Below are 13,912 nucleotides of genomic sequence, written 5' to 3' on the forward strand. Positions count from 1 at the left end.
TTTTATCAATAATTCTTCTTAGAAAGGCTAGTTAAAATGTTATATACTGCACCTTTAGGACCACATACAAATACAATGTGACTTGATGGTGTTCTGGAGGTCAGAGCTAAAGGTCAAAGGTCAGATCAGAACCTACAGCTCATATCAGCTGCTTTGGAGCAAAAACTAAATTTGATCCATGCATTCCTGTTATCTCTTTTTCCAGGTTATATTTGGCTCTAATAGAAATAGAAAGCAAAGGAACATGGGTAATTGAGTTCTAAATCTGTAAACCAAGACTGCATGGACATCCAGCAACAGATTTTGTTGTGTTTGTTTGAGTTCACTAAGATCAGTTACTCTTAGACTCTACATATGCCTCACAAACACACAAACACACACACACACACACACACACACACACAACCACCACCAAAACCTTAATAGTGCCTGGATCCTCCGACCCTCTTTCCTCTCCCTCCACTCTTTCGTCCATGATAGGAATCTGTTCACTGGGAGATAACATAAACACTGTCCTCATGCCTTGTCCTCATGTTAGCACTACAGAGAGACAGACAGCGTGTGTGTGTGTGCAGCAGAGAGCAAGATAGTAAGAGGCACGCACACATTGAAAAAGAGAAAAGATGAGCAGAAACCCATAAAATCTGCACACACATAAAAAACACTTGTAGGGAACTTGCTGGACTCAGAAGAGAAAGTAGAGAGTCAAAGAATCCTGTTCTGCACATGAACAGTATTTCATTTTACACACACACACACACACACACACACACACACACACACAGGGCCTCTTCCTGCAGTTTATCACTGCTGTTACTCAACCGCCTGGACTCCTGTGGTATTTGTTAGTTTTCAGTGTGGAGAAATTGGAGAATTTGGGATCTTTGTAGTGATCTATCACTCTTCCTGCTGCTCTTCTGCAGAAAGAAAATCTTTTTTAACTCACAGCATCTACTCTTTTTTTTTTTTTTTCCTCCTGAAACAGTGTGTGTCAGAGCTAATGACGGAGTCAAAGTCACACGCAGAAGAAAGAAATGGAAAAAAAATAAGAAATTTCAGAAAGAGACAATATATAATTTCGCAATATGCTGAACTACACATTTTAAGTATCCTTTTTTTAAATGTCTGTTTTCTTGTTCATGTTTACAAAGTAATTAGATAATCAACAACTATGATTCATTTTGCAGGTGATTGCATTAAATTTATTTTCTAGTGTTGTTACTTTTATCTAAATAAAGGGATTGAAGTATTTCTCCTACCCAGGCAATAAAAAGAGCAGGTCTCATGGAAACAAGCTTCATCAGATGTAAACTTAAAAATATGTGAAAGATAAATATTTGGGATAGGAATAAGCAGGTATAGATAATGGATGGATAAATATTTGCTCAAGATGAAAGCCATTTCAAATTATGTCCAACTCATTCAAATTAAACTAAAATCTAACAGAAGTCTCATACTTTTTATATTTGATAACGTAATCAGGTAACAAGACTAAAAGCTCAGCAGTGTTTGTATCTGTGTGTGTGTGTTGACTTGTTTCACAGTCGCTGCTTTCACACCGTTTGACAAATCTGTGCCGATATTAGAAAAAGAAAAACTACATGTAGTTCACAGCGGGGTGACGGGAGGCCAAGAGACAGGACATTAAAAACACACACACACACTGATACACTGGTTGTACTTCAATAGTACAGGCTCTCCAGGTGGTTTCCATGGCAACGTGTCCGAGAGCCTCCCAAAAAGAACAAAAAAGTTCAGCGGTGACAAGGGAAAACTTTTATCCTTTTGGATGTAGGAGTCTGAAAGGGAAGGGGCCACTTTTACCTGAATCAACTGGATCTCTTTTTCTGGAAACAACAGCACAGTCTCTCTGACTTTACTACGGTCATTTCCTCATTCTTACACACAAACACACACTGCTTTCTCTCTCTTCATGGGTAATCAATGTTGCTCCACCTAATCCTAGCTTTGCTAACTAATGACACACACACACACACACATAACTGCAGGCACACAAACACAACAACAAAAAATGTCTCACACACACACACACACATAGACGCACTATAGAAACACACGCTGACTTTTGAAGACCTAAAGCAGTGAAAACACTTCCAGCTCCAAGATAAACATTACAATGTTGTGCATCCACTATAGTTTCTCACACACACTCACACACACACACACACACACACACACACATACACACACACAAACAGCGATTTATTTTGCAGGCTTTCTGAGAATTACCACTGAATCACACAACACTCTCCAAACTTCCATATGTGGATGTGATGATACAGAAAAATCATTAGATCCATGTGTCATTCTGGACCAAACTGAGACAGAAGAAACAACTAGACTCATGTCAGGTTTCATGTTAAGTCCTTTTGGCTGTAATTTTACACTAAATACTGTAGTACTGCTGCTGGAAAACCGTCTGTCAAATATCACATCTACAGATCCACAGGTGTCCCTCATATGCCGAGAAACACAGCATCAGCAGGAGGACACTATTTGCCGTTGAAGTCTTGCTCCAAGACCCTGCTTCAGTATCAGCTATCAACAGTTTCCAAATGAAGCAGATACTGTACATGTCAAAAAAGATTCAGCAGGAAGGTAAGAATGCCAAAAAAGGACAACATCTCACTAAAATCTAAAACAGATTCGAAAAAGCTGTGTTGTGCAGTGTGTTGGAGTGGTGGCGAAAGTTTGCGTGTACTGCTGCTGCTCTCTGAATCATTTTCTGTAGGAAGAGCGCTGGTGGGGGAGGAGGAGGAGAAGGGAATATTTTGACAGTGAAAGTGTGTTGTGCCTGCATCCGTGACAAAAACCAGTAGGATTACATCAAAATCAAAGCAAACAAGTCCAAAGTCGCCCATGGCCACAGAGCGCATCCTTTTCTGGGGTCAGAACCTGAATTAGTTCTTCAGCTCACGAGTTTGGTTTTTGCGTGGCACTGTTTTTTAAAAGCCGGCTGAGAAGTGAGAGAAAAGGAAAAGATATAAGAAAGAAGAGAAGGGGAATTACAGAGGGGCCAGCAGGGAGGAATATTGAGTCATGAGGCTGACGTCCACCCGTGGGAACGAAGGAAGAGGAGGGGAAGCAGAAAGAAAAAGTGGGGAGTTAAAGTCCCATTCCCATCCCCTCATCAACCCTTTGATTTTCATAACAGGCTTTGGAAAAAAATCAATGGTTCACAGTGAAAGAACAAAACAAGTGAGCACTGCTGTCGCTGCCTGCACACAAAAACATACTTCTATACCAGCTGGAGCTGAAGTTGGAGTGTGAAGACTGAATTAACTAACAGTGTAAACAAAACTGAAACTGTTTGCTTCACACACCTTGTCCTGCTGCACCATCATTAGCAGAGTTTTATGCTCTGCAGCATTCAGGTAAAACAGAAGAGAGGAGCACTACAGTGCATGCAGTAATGTTACAGTATATACTGTAAGTACTTGAGTACTTTGTACAGTAGTCAAGTTAAAGTGTCACGGTGAAATCAGGGCTGCACGTCTCTACAGCTGACCAATCACAGCTTCGAGTGATGAACATGGACAAAAAATGCCAACCCTATAAGCAAACCCTTGCTTTGAACGCCAACCCATATTTTTCAAACTGCACTTGTTCTTGCAGCAATCGCAATATTTAAAATAAAACAATTAAAACAATTATGACACTCCTGCACTTCAGAAAGAAAATAGACAACAGAGAGACACGTTAAACCAATGAGAGGACCCAAACACAGACATGCAGGAAGACGGGAAGGTGCAGTGATCGGTGAACTGTACTAAACGGGCTTATTCTGAGTGCACACAAACCCAAGCAGGGAACACAGGAGGCGCAGCCAGGAATGTGCAGGGGTCGAACACAGACAGGCAACACAAACCAGGCGGATGATCACCAACAGGGGAAATTCTGGGAACCTTGGCTGGCCGGAAGGTAAATGACAGCGAAAAGAAAACAATCCCTTATTCAGGCTAAACTGTTTTTGATATATGGATAAAACCATATATATTCTTCATGTGATCTGAATAAATCATGCAAACGTTCTTTACAACCTTTTAATGTTGAAGTCATTCAAATCAAAATCTATTAAAAATAATCCAACTGCTCTGTGAGGGTTACGCTTGAGGCCACACCCTAATCGGCGATGTCATAGCAGGTGCGTTGCCTTTGACGCACCTGCGATATGTCCAGAAATGTGTGAAAGATGCTTAATTTCAAACCACAGAAAGCAGAGTTCTGTCACGTGTGGTTTCCTGTGGATTTACCCTTTAAAACAAACTTACCACTTACAACTAACTTCAGCTAAATCAGCCTCTAAAATCAGTGTGGCTCAAAGGAAGAATGTGGTTTCCCACATTGGAAAAAGGCACCAAAAGAAAATACAAAGCTTTGGTTTCCATACATACTTGGGATACTCCTGCACCACTTCAGGTCAACAGCAGGCAACAGAAGAACGACAGGAAATAACGCGTGTGTGAGAAGCAGAAAGCTGCAAAGGACAAACTCCTCAAGTTCAGGCCCCTCTGAGTGACAGCTTCCAGTAGGAAGAGGACACAAACATGCACACTCACTGTCACGGTATCAAACTTTCCAAAGTGATAACTGACATCTTCTTCCTCTGAATCAGTTTAACTCTTCCCCCGCTGCCCTGTGTGGACAGCTACAATCCCTGCAGCGTGTCCAGGCCCTGGAAGGAGGTCAAAAGATCTGACTCCTGTACAAACTGTAAACTCGGGTGGAAAAAATCTCCTCATCCAGGCCTGGAACATGTGTTTCAGTGCAGCCTTCCCTTTGCAACTCTGACCGAGTTTCACTTTTTTTGGCAGGTGGATGGGGGAATTGTCAGCGGTTGTTACTGAAGGCAATGCATACAGCCACAGATTTTTTTTTTTTTTTTTTTTTTTGGGCCTTGAATGGGGGGAAAAGAATGAAAGTTTTTCTCATCTTTAGGGATCTTACAGTCTTAGCTGCACTTAATCTACTGTCATATGAATCCATCTCAATCACAAGCTTGGGTGCATGGGTGAGAGAGATATACCGGACATACAGACTTTACATGATGTTGACTTTCTTCAGTATTTCCAAAACTAATAACGATAAAACATGCACCACACAGTGTATGTGTCAGCTCCACGCTAAGCATGTACGGCTAAGTGGGGACTGCATTTTTTTGTGGTCCTCTCACGACAAACACTTTCACTGTGCAGTATAATCCCATTCCTGGATGCTGGATGCGTTTAAGCTTACGTTAGCAGGCTCTCTATTGGAGTCAAGGGTTAGTTTCCACTCCAGCAGCTCCAGCCAGACACCACAGGTGAAACTGCATATACTTGCCAAACAAATGTCATCACCTCTTCTTTTAGCATTAAATATAAAACAAACACACCATATGGATAAAATAAAGGACGTAGCATTAATCAGACAAAATGTTATATTACTTCTATAGTAAATGTGTAAACTTTCTGTTGCAGAGTCAAGTGATCACAGTGTGGAAACTGGATTTTATAAGAAATTGGTTGAAAGTATTAAACTAAATCGGAGCTTTTCAACCAGCAAAGGGGGACAACCCAAATGTTTCTACCTTGTTTTTCTTTCTGTCAAAGGCAGATCATTGTTTTCCATCTTTCCTGAGACAGAGCCAACAGAGAGAGAGAAAGAAAAAGGAGGTGAAGAAGAGGATGATGATGAGATGAAGGCCCACGCCGGCTATATTGATTATGTAGCCGCGTGCTCCTGCCCACGTGTTGGTGATACAGTAAGAGCCCACACAGAATTTTGAAAGTAGAGAGTGAGGATCTTTGCATCTCACACAGATGAACAAGTTGACAGAAGTGCTTCGTTTCTCTCACACATGCACAGGCCAACATAGCAGTGACTTCACTTAGTGTAAAGTAAACTAATGCGCGAGTTGCATTTTGCTTTATCTTTCTTCCTCTCCTCTTTTCCACTTCTACATCTGGTCTGTATTTGGAGGGACTTTCTCTCTTATACTGTATATGCACACATGCACACGCACACGCACACACACACACACACACGCACACACACGCACAGCTGACAGCTTCACAAACTCATGTTCACAGTCGGCTTACTTTATACATTTGCTCTCTTTTGAGCAGTAAAGCAAACAGAGAAAAGTGTGTGCGACACATTTGTGCACAGTTTGCAGAGTAAAATAAGTTGGCAGACTGTGTGCAAATATCCCATCATGCATCTGGGCTGCATCTTAAAAGTATGGAAACTGTTGCCAGGAAGAGGTTTGTAATGGAGGTAAGTGAGTGCTCGTTACTTTGATTAAAAACACCCATGCAAGTGTAAAATTAAAGGGAAAATTCACTCTAAAACACTAATATGGCTGCAAAGGAGCATCATTAAATATGGAACCTTGAAAACTCTTTATATTATGAGGGGAAAAGTTTTCAAAGTATTGCAACTGAGAAGAGAAATCAGTTTATTTACACTAGATTTTCACATTGGTTTCCCCATTTGAGAACCAAAGGCAAATCGAGACACGCGGCTTTGCAGTAGAACAAAATCCACCAGCCACAGAAACGTCCACTTCCAGCTTGTATGCACTAGGGGTTTCCACATCACACTTGGACCCAAACGTCCCCAAAAACACACTGATCTCAGGTAACCTCAAAGAAAGTATCAGCACCAAAACAGCAGCCTACTGTCAAAATCTGCACATGTATCATTCAGACATCCACATGAAGCAACAATAACATTCACCTGCTACAGGCCAACGACAATGTCAACAGAGATTAAAGAAACACCTCAAAGCAGGAGCAGTGAAGGAGGACAGGGGACCAGAGTGACAGGTAGAGACACAAAACTGGCATGACATCTCTGCGTTTACACTGAGTTCACATTCCACTCTTCACACCCACTACATGCTGCCTTCAGGTACATCTTGTAAACCTCCACATCCAAGAACTAAGGTCAAAGAAAAGCCTTAAAAAGTCTGTGGTCATGAAAGGATAAAACATTGCATATCATTACTGTTCTCCCAAGTTTTTTTTTTTTTTTTTTTTGACGTTTGAAACTGCAAAACAAATAAATATTACTGCTACATCTATTATTGTCAGGTTTAAATGTTCAGCCACCCTCTTTGCATTTCCCTCTTGGCAGTTTATTCAGGTTTGGTATAAAATAAACAACTTTCAGCAAAATGAAGTCATTTTGCAAACTAAACTGTGACATGTCCTGCAGCAGCTGAATGCAGGACACATCTCAGATGGTCCATGCATAGTGCAGTGCTGACCTCTCACTGTTTGCAGTCATGGTGAGTCATGAACAAAAACCTCCAACACAACCACAAATCTCTCAGAAATAATAATCATCTGGGCTTATTTAGCAAAGTTTGACTCCGCTGTGTTAATGCCAATAATAAAAAAAGCTGCGTCAACTCCTTCACACTCAAAGCTGCGTAATGTGACACCAAATGGGTTTTTTTTTTTTTTAAAGTGAAACAGGTTTTTAATTTCTTCTTACTTCTAGGCGGGGGCTTGCTGACCAGCTCCGCGACGTGCCTCTGCAGTCGGACCACTCTGCTTTCCAAAGCGCCGGACCGATGGCAGATGGAGACCAGATCTTCCTCCAGCTCCTCCAAGATGCTCACCGAGTGTCGGGACAGATCCGAGAGTTGCCGAAGCACCGAGCACAGGGTAAAGCTGCTCACGTCCACTAAGTCCCCGAAAATCTCCGCCTGCCGCTGCGGACGCGCCTCCTGGACTCTCCTGCCGTCGGGCTTGCACACATCTTTCGGAAGTATGGTCCGCTTGCAAAATGGCATGATTTCTCTTCAAAAAAAAAAATAACAAACTCCGCAATCAGTCAAGTTATATTCCTGTGGTCCTTCTCTCTCCGTTTGGCGCGCAGACGCATGCTATGGATCCTGCGGGAGGAAAAACTCCGCTGATGTTGGAGAGGCTTGGAGCGAGTGCGCGTCGTGCGCCCTCATTGTTTTTGACTGCGAGCAAGCTTTTTCTTTTTTTCTGTGTAGAGACTCAGCTGCTCTGAAGATTGAAGTGAAATTAGTCCCAGTGTAACACATTTTACATCCGGTTTAAACTTTCAAAATTAAAGGCGAAAGTTTCCCACGTAGGTTTAATCCGAACCAGTAAAGCGTCAAAAATGGATTTGATCAGCTCATTATCACTAGACTGGCGAATACGGTTATAGACTAGTACTGATGTACTAGTACTAATGTGCTTAATAAATAAAAAATGTAAGAAAAAAAAAAAAACTTTGAAATTGATGTGATTGACTTGTCTTTGTTTTCGATGTTTTCGATGTCACTTTGGAAACACAAGTGGACCTGTCCGTTTGTGGCTTCACGGTATTAGTGTAACAACTGCACTATTTTATATTGTGCATGTGTGTTTTTGGAGCAATTCTGATACCTTAGCTTACTTTTCCCTACATGTGCTCTTATTTTGAAGATTAACAGACCCAGAATCAGATTTTATTTTGTTCAACTTTGCGCGATACTCAGGGCGCAACAGCCCGGTGTTTCCCGAGAAAGAAACCCATCTGGAGGAGGAAGAAGAGAAGAAATGAGATGGAGATGAAGAGAAGAAGAAAGATGAAGATGAGTGGGGAGAGTACGTGGAGAAAAACCGGAGGAAGGAGGGAAATGAGAAGAAGGTGAGAGCGCAAGACGGTGGATGGATGAACCTTCATGCACCCTGCGCGTAACTGTGCGCGCCCACGTTGTGTGAATGCGTGCTCATTCTTCTGTCCACACACTTATGCGTACTTTTCTGTCTGGAAATGAAGAAGACGAAGACTCAGGGAACAGAAATGACCCAAGAAAACATGGATCACTGTAGCCTCCCCCACTTCCATCAGGTCCAAGCCTGTACTCCATACAGGATCAGACTTAAATCACAAAGCCTCTAATATTAACCTCCAAGACACACATCAAACCCATGCTTGAAATATGTGCATTTACTCTAAATTAGTTTTTGTAGATCTGGCTGCAAGATAACAAATATGCCATTTGTCATCTTTTCTGCTTTAAGCTCTTTGGGGGAAAAAAATCCAACGTTGCTCCTGCTTCACAATTTCAGCCATATTCACTGTATAAGGGATTGAGTTACTAATCATCATGTCATAGTTCAAAAACAAGATAGTGTATAGCTACAATGTCTGGAGGGAGCCAAGGTCAAGACTGCTTTCCATCTACACCTGGGAAGAAGAGGTGGTGGTGTATGGACAGTACAGTCAGAGATACAACCTGTGGTCAGTACTCCACCAAAAATAGGACATGAAAGAATGTAGACAGAAAACCGTTTCTGCACGGCTCTTTCTGGTTAAAGTGAAAATTTATTGTGGTCTGAAAAAATTACACAAACATTTGAAATCGCAGTAAGCGGCTATCATTTTACTATAATTTACTGTGAAAATTGCACAGTAACTTACTGTAGAGGTAATGCAGCTGGTAGTCATTTGTGCTGCACATTTTCAGTTCCTCGCTACAACTGGTCCATAACATTCACCCCTGTAAAATACGGTGCTCTTTGCTTGATGCTGGGTTCAAACTTTCTAATCTGACTTGAAGCTGTCACTAAAAAAAATATTGGTTGGTTTGAAAAATGCAACTATTAATACAAAAAAAAATTAAGAACATTTTAGTCATCCCAAATCAACCAATTAAACTTCAGGTTAAAACTATAATCAGGACCACAAAGTAATCTGGTGCAGGATACTTATCTGATACATAACACAGTCACAGTGTAGTTATTAGGTTTCACTGCACCTATTGCTTATTTTGTGAACAGAGGTGTCAGTTTTACAGTTTTTTTCTATAGGCCTTAAACACATCCTTGATCTGAGCCAAATCTCTCTGGTCAACCAACATTACCAACCTTTCAGACTGGATTCTTCTCCTTCCCACAAAGTGACAACAAGTGCACAGGGAAGAAAAACACAACAACAAAGGTGGTCAGAGTATCTCTTTAAGAAGTCACATCTCTGCAGGAGCCTCCGGGGCCCATGACGTGGCCCCTGGACTCTGAGGAGAAGGGTGGAGAAGCTCTGTCCTCCCTCTCTGGAGCTGTTTGACTCCTCTTGCTTCACAACTGTTTTCCCCAGGCAGCTGCTCACATCCTCTGTAGTAAATCTTACAATTACACTTTGTCCTCTCTCTACCGCCTCTCATGAGAAATGACGCACGAATAAACAGTTTTATTCATAAATGAAATTTCATGAATCTAATACTTACTCTGAATAATTCAATAAATGTTTTAATTAACCTTTACTGTTGTTTTGCAACATTTTGCCCAGTTGTTTCTGTGAGCATGCATGACATATCAATTATTTTACACTGATCGACCATAATTAAGCAATATAGGGCATGTGGCTATGACTATGACTTGATTGGTTTTGTTTCTTTGGCCATGATGCAGAGGAAACTGTCAAACCTGATACTTCATGAACATTTTGATATACTTTTAAAATCATGGGCAGCATAAATGTGTGTACCAGACTTCGTGCAAATTCAAGCATTATAAGTTTAGATATTTCAGAGTGACCAACCTACAGAGTGATATTATCATCCCTCAACCTGCTGGTGTGGCTGCAAACGTGAGTCCTCACTGTAGTTCTTTTAGTTTTGTCTTTTTATTCATGCCCCCCTTTCTTTGTTAAACAGGACAAACTGTAGTATTTTACAGTGAAAGCTTCCAGCTGCAGCTCGAGCTGACTTTACTGCACAGTGACGTGACTTTACAGGACTACCCACTTCTATCTGGATCCCTTCGAAAACTCCTCCTCTAGAGGCCTGTGAACGTTACCCAGTCTTCCCTCCTTCTCCCCCCCCAAAAAAAGTCACATCTGGTCCTCAGAACACCCGCCGGGCCCCCTTTAGCAACCCCTCCCAGACATGAACTTGGCCTACCTAAATGTTTTTGTTCATGCAGTCTGTGAGTGTCTTATAGAGAGGGGGATGGAGTGAGAGAAACGAGAAGGAATTTCAACATAAACTGCCTTTTATTGACACAATTGAAAACATCAACATGAGAAATTTATGAGAGACAGAAGAAGGATCGTGTGTGCGTTTGTGCAGGAATGTTGTGGATATAAATTGTTCTGTGTGCGAGAGACTGGAGAAAGAGAAAAGCGAATGGGAGCGGCCACATTACATCATCCCCACAGTTACCATGGCCTCACACATATCAGTACTGTCATTTAGACAGTCGGTAGTCCCGATAACCAGCATGTCAGTCAGAAAACCAACCAGCTAGTTGTCCAGTCAACCAGACAGGCTAACCTAGCAGTTAAAAGCCCGCCTTCAGCCCAACGATGACTGTCAACAAGCCAGTCGGCCAATCAGCTGACAGCCAGACAAGCAGTCAATCACATGGAAGCAATTGATTAGAAACATCTGTCCTCACATCTCTCCCGCCCTCCCCCTCCTCAGATGACTGAGTTCATTGTTTCAGCAGCTCAGTCCACTTTTCTCTCACTTTTTCTACCAAATCTACCTTATTACTCTATCAGCTCCAACTGCTTCTCCTCTCTCCGTCTCACCTTTATCCCAGTCTTTTTTCATTCACCATCTAATCCTCGTGATTACAATCACAAGACTCTCACATCACACATTCAGCCCCTGCTTTAACCCAAAGTGACTCATATAGGTGATGAGTACTTCTCATGAAGTGGCATCACGAGCCCCAGGAAGGTGAACTATAACTAGGACGGGTTGTCAACAGTCAATAATATTTGGGACTTAAAATCCTGTGATATGGACAATTTTGACACTGCCAGGCTTGCGGGAACATTTTTCCTGTCAGATGTGCCGCCTGACAATATGTGCATGCACACGTATCAAACAGGGGCCATCTGGATCAAGGAGATATTGCATAGACGTCACCAAAAAGTCAGAAGCCAACGTTTTATAAAACCTTTGACCAAATTCAGGGTCAGAGTCACGTGTGTGTAAAAGGGCCATGTGTGCCAGTCCTGTTTGGTTCCCTCATCTGTGTTTGACGTTTTCTGTTTATTGTTACATCGTCTGATAGTGTTTGTGTGCATATGCAAACAACTTCAGCAATACAAAAAATGACAACACAGTCATTAGTGACAACAATGGACCACCAATATGTCAAAAACCAACTTGTCTGAAACGATCTACCGCCAGACAAATTTGGGGCTGATGCAACCACGTCAGAAAAATACTGACAGCAGCACTTTGCACATTTTATTCCATATTATTACTTGTACCCAAACAATAAATAAGAAAATGAATATAAATCAATATTTACATTCAGTTAAATATATAATAATATTAGACGGGCAGGGTGACCTTAGCTCCACTCCAGCGCCTATGGAGACCTCAATGCTTGGAAGACCATTTTCCAGCAATATAATATGTGCAGAACTTATGGAGATTAAATGCAAGTGGATACAGTGCATTTATAGTGACTGAATCCCTGTTGTTTCTATGTTTTAGAGAGCAGCTGTTTAATTCTCTATAAAATAATTCAACGTATTAGTTTTCTGTTCTGTTTCTGGGGAGCGGATGTTTTTCTCCGTGTTTCCTCTGCAGCTCACATTTATTTTGCTTTTCTTTCCATCCAGCTAAATGCACTTCAAAGCCTCATTGTGACTCTGCAATGTGCGTGTGAATCAAATGTGATTGTTGTTGTTGTCTGGGGATGCAGAGCAGGACCGGAGCAAAGCAGGCGTCTGGCAAATCTCATATTTCAAATGTTCAAAGACTGTGTGTGTATGTGTGAGTGTACGTTTATTTGTTTCTAAGAACTGGTCCCAGGCCTACAAAAATGGGGACAATGCTGCCACTTTTGAACAGTTACAAAACCACAAACTTGTAGAAGGTTTTCAAATCAGTCATTTCATTTTGATGCATTACCTCAGATCCATGTTTTCAATGTATACCTGATACTCTTATACAATTGATAAAAAACAAAGGTCTCTAATTTTGACTGACAGCTCATTTTCTTTTTCTTTTGTTGATCAACACCTATAGCTACTCACTTTATTATAAAGACATTAAGCTTCATTAGCAGAATGATGAGAACACAGATTATACCGATAAATAAAAAGCTGAACTTGATGTTTCCCTCTCACACACAGCAGATTCCGTGTCCTTATTTCCCGCTGCCAAGAATGATGGATTACTGTACTCTTCACTGTGTCACGGAGCAGACGGTCATTGGAGTGAGTCATGCCCCTCTATACACACACATTTCCTACTGTGTGTGTTGTTATGGGATGTGTCGGTGTTGGTAATGGAAGTCACGGTTGCAGCTTTCTTTTTTTTTTTTTTTTTTTTTTTTATACATATGAACACACTCAGAGGATCAGACACACACACACAGATGCAGACACTGGGGTGGTGTATGCCAGGCCAGGTTTCTGCAGTGCAGAGCAGGCTGTATCCCAGCAGCCACCATATGGACTGGTACTGAAGTCAGGACACAGAGAGGAAGGATGGATGAGGAGAGAGAGGGAGAAAGGAAGGAAGGATTAGGTAGGAATAAATGAAAGGAAGGACAAATGAAGGGAACACAGATGCAATGAAGGTAAAAGAGGGCAGGGAGAACGATTAAATGAAGGGTAACAGGTGTGAGGAGTGATAGAAAATATTTAGAGAAAGGAAAATGGAAGATAAGTCAAGGATTGATGCAAATGGGGATGAAGGACAGATGGAGATGGAATAGGATGGACAGGGATAGATGGAAAGAACAATGGAGGAAGAAAGACAACTGGGGTAAAGATGGAAGATAGCAAAGAAAGAAACTAATGACACAAAAGGAAAAATAACTAGAACTGGACAAGAGAAATAAATCTGAAGGTGACAAGGTGATCAAGGGAATGTAGGAACCAGAAAAAGTCAGAAAAGAAATACTGTAGATGAAAGTAGAAAAAAAAAAAT

General features: G+C 41.5%; 1 protein-coding gene across 1 annotated transcript in view; it reads right to left on the reverse strand.

Annotated features, from left to right (window-relative positions):
* The window catches only part of nhsl2 (NHS-like 2), an 81,971-nt gene extending 74,134 nt beyond the window's left edge, over positions 1-7,837 (reverse strand). The window contains exon 1 of the mRNA XM_026328735.2: positions 7,504-7,837. Coding sequence (XP_026184520.1) covers positions 7,504-7,804 — 301 coding nt within the window. The 5' untranslated portion in view covers positions 7,805-7,837. The remainder of the gene's footprint in view (positions 1-7,503) is intronic.
* Positions 7,838-13,912: the final 6,075 nt, after the last annotated feature.

The sequence above is a fragment of the Mastacembelus armatus genome, chromosome 18 (assembly GCF_900324485.2).
Source record: "Mastacembelus armatus chromosome 18, fMasArm1.2, whole genome shotgun sequence".
NCBI classification, from domain to species: Eukaryota; Metazoa; Chordata; class Actinopteri; order Synbranchiformes; family Mastacembelidae; genus Mastacembelus; species Mastacembelus armatus.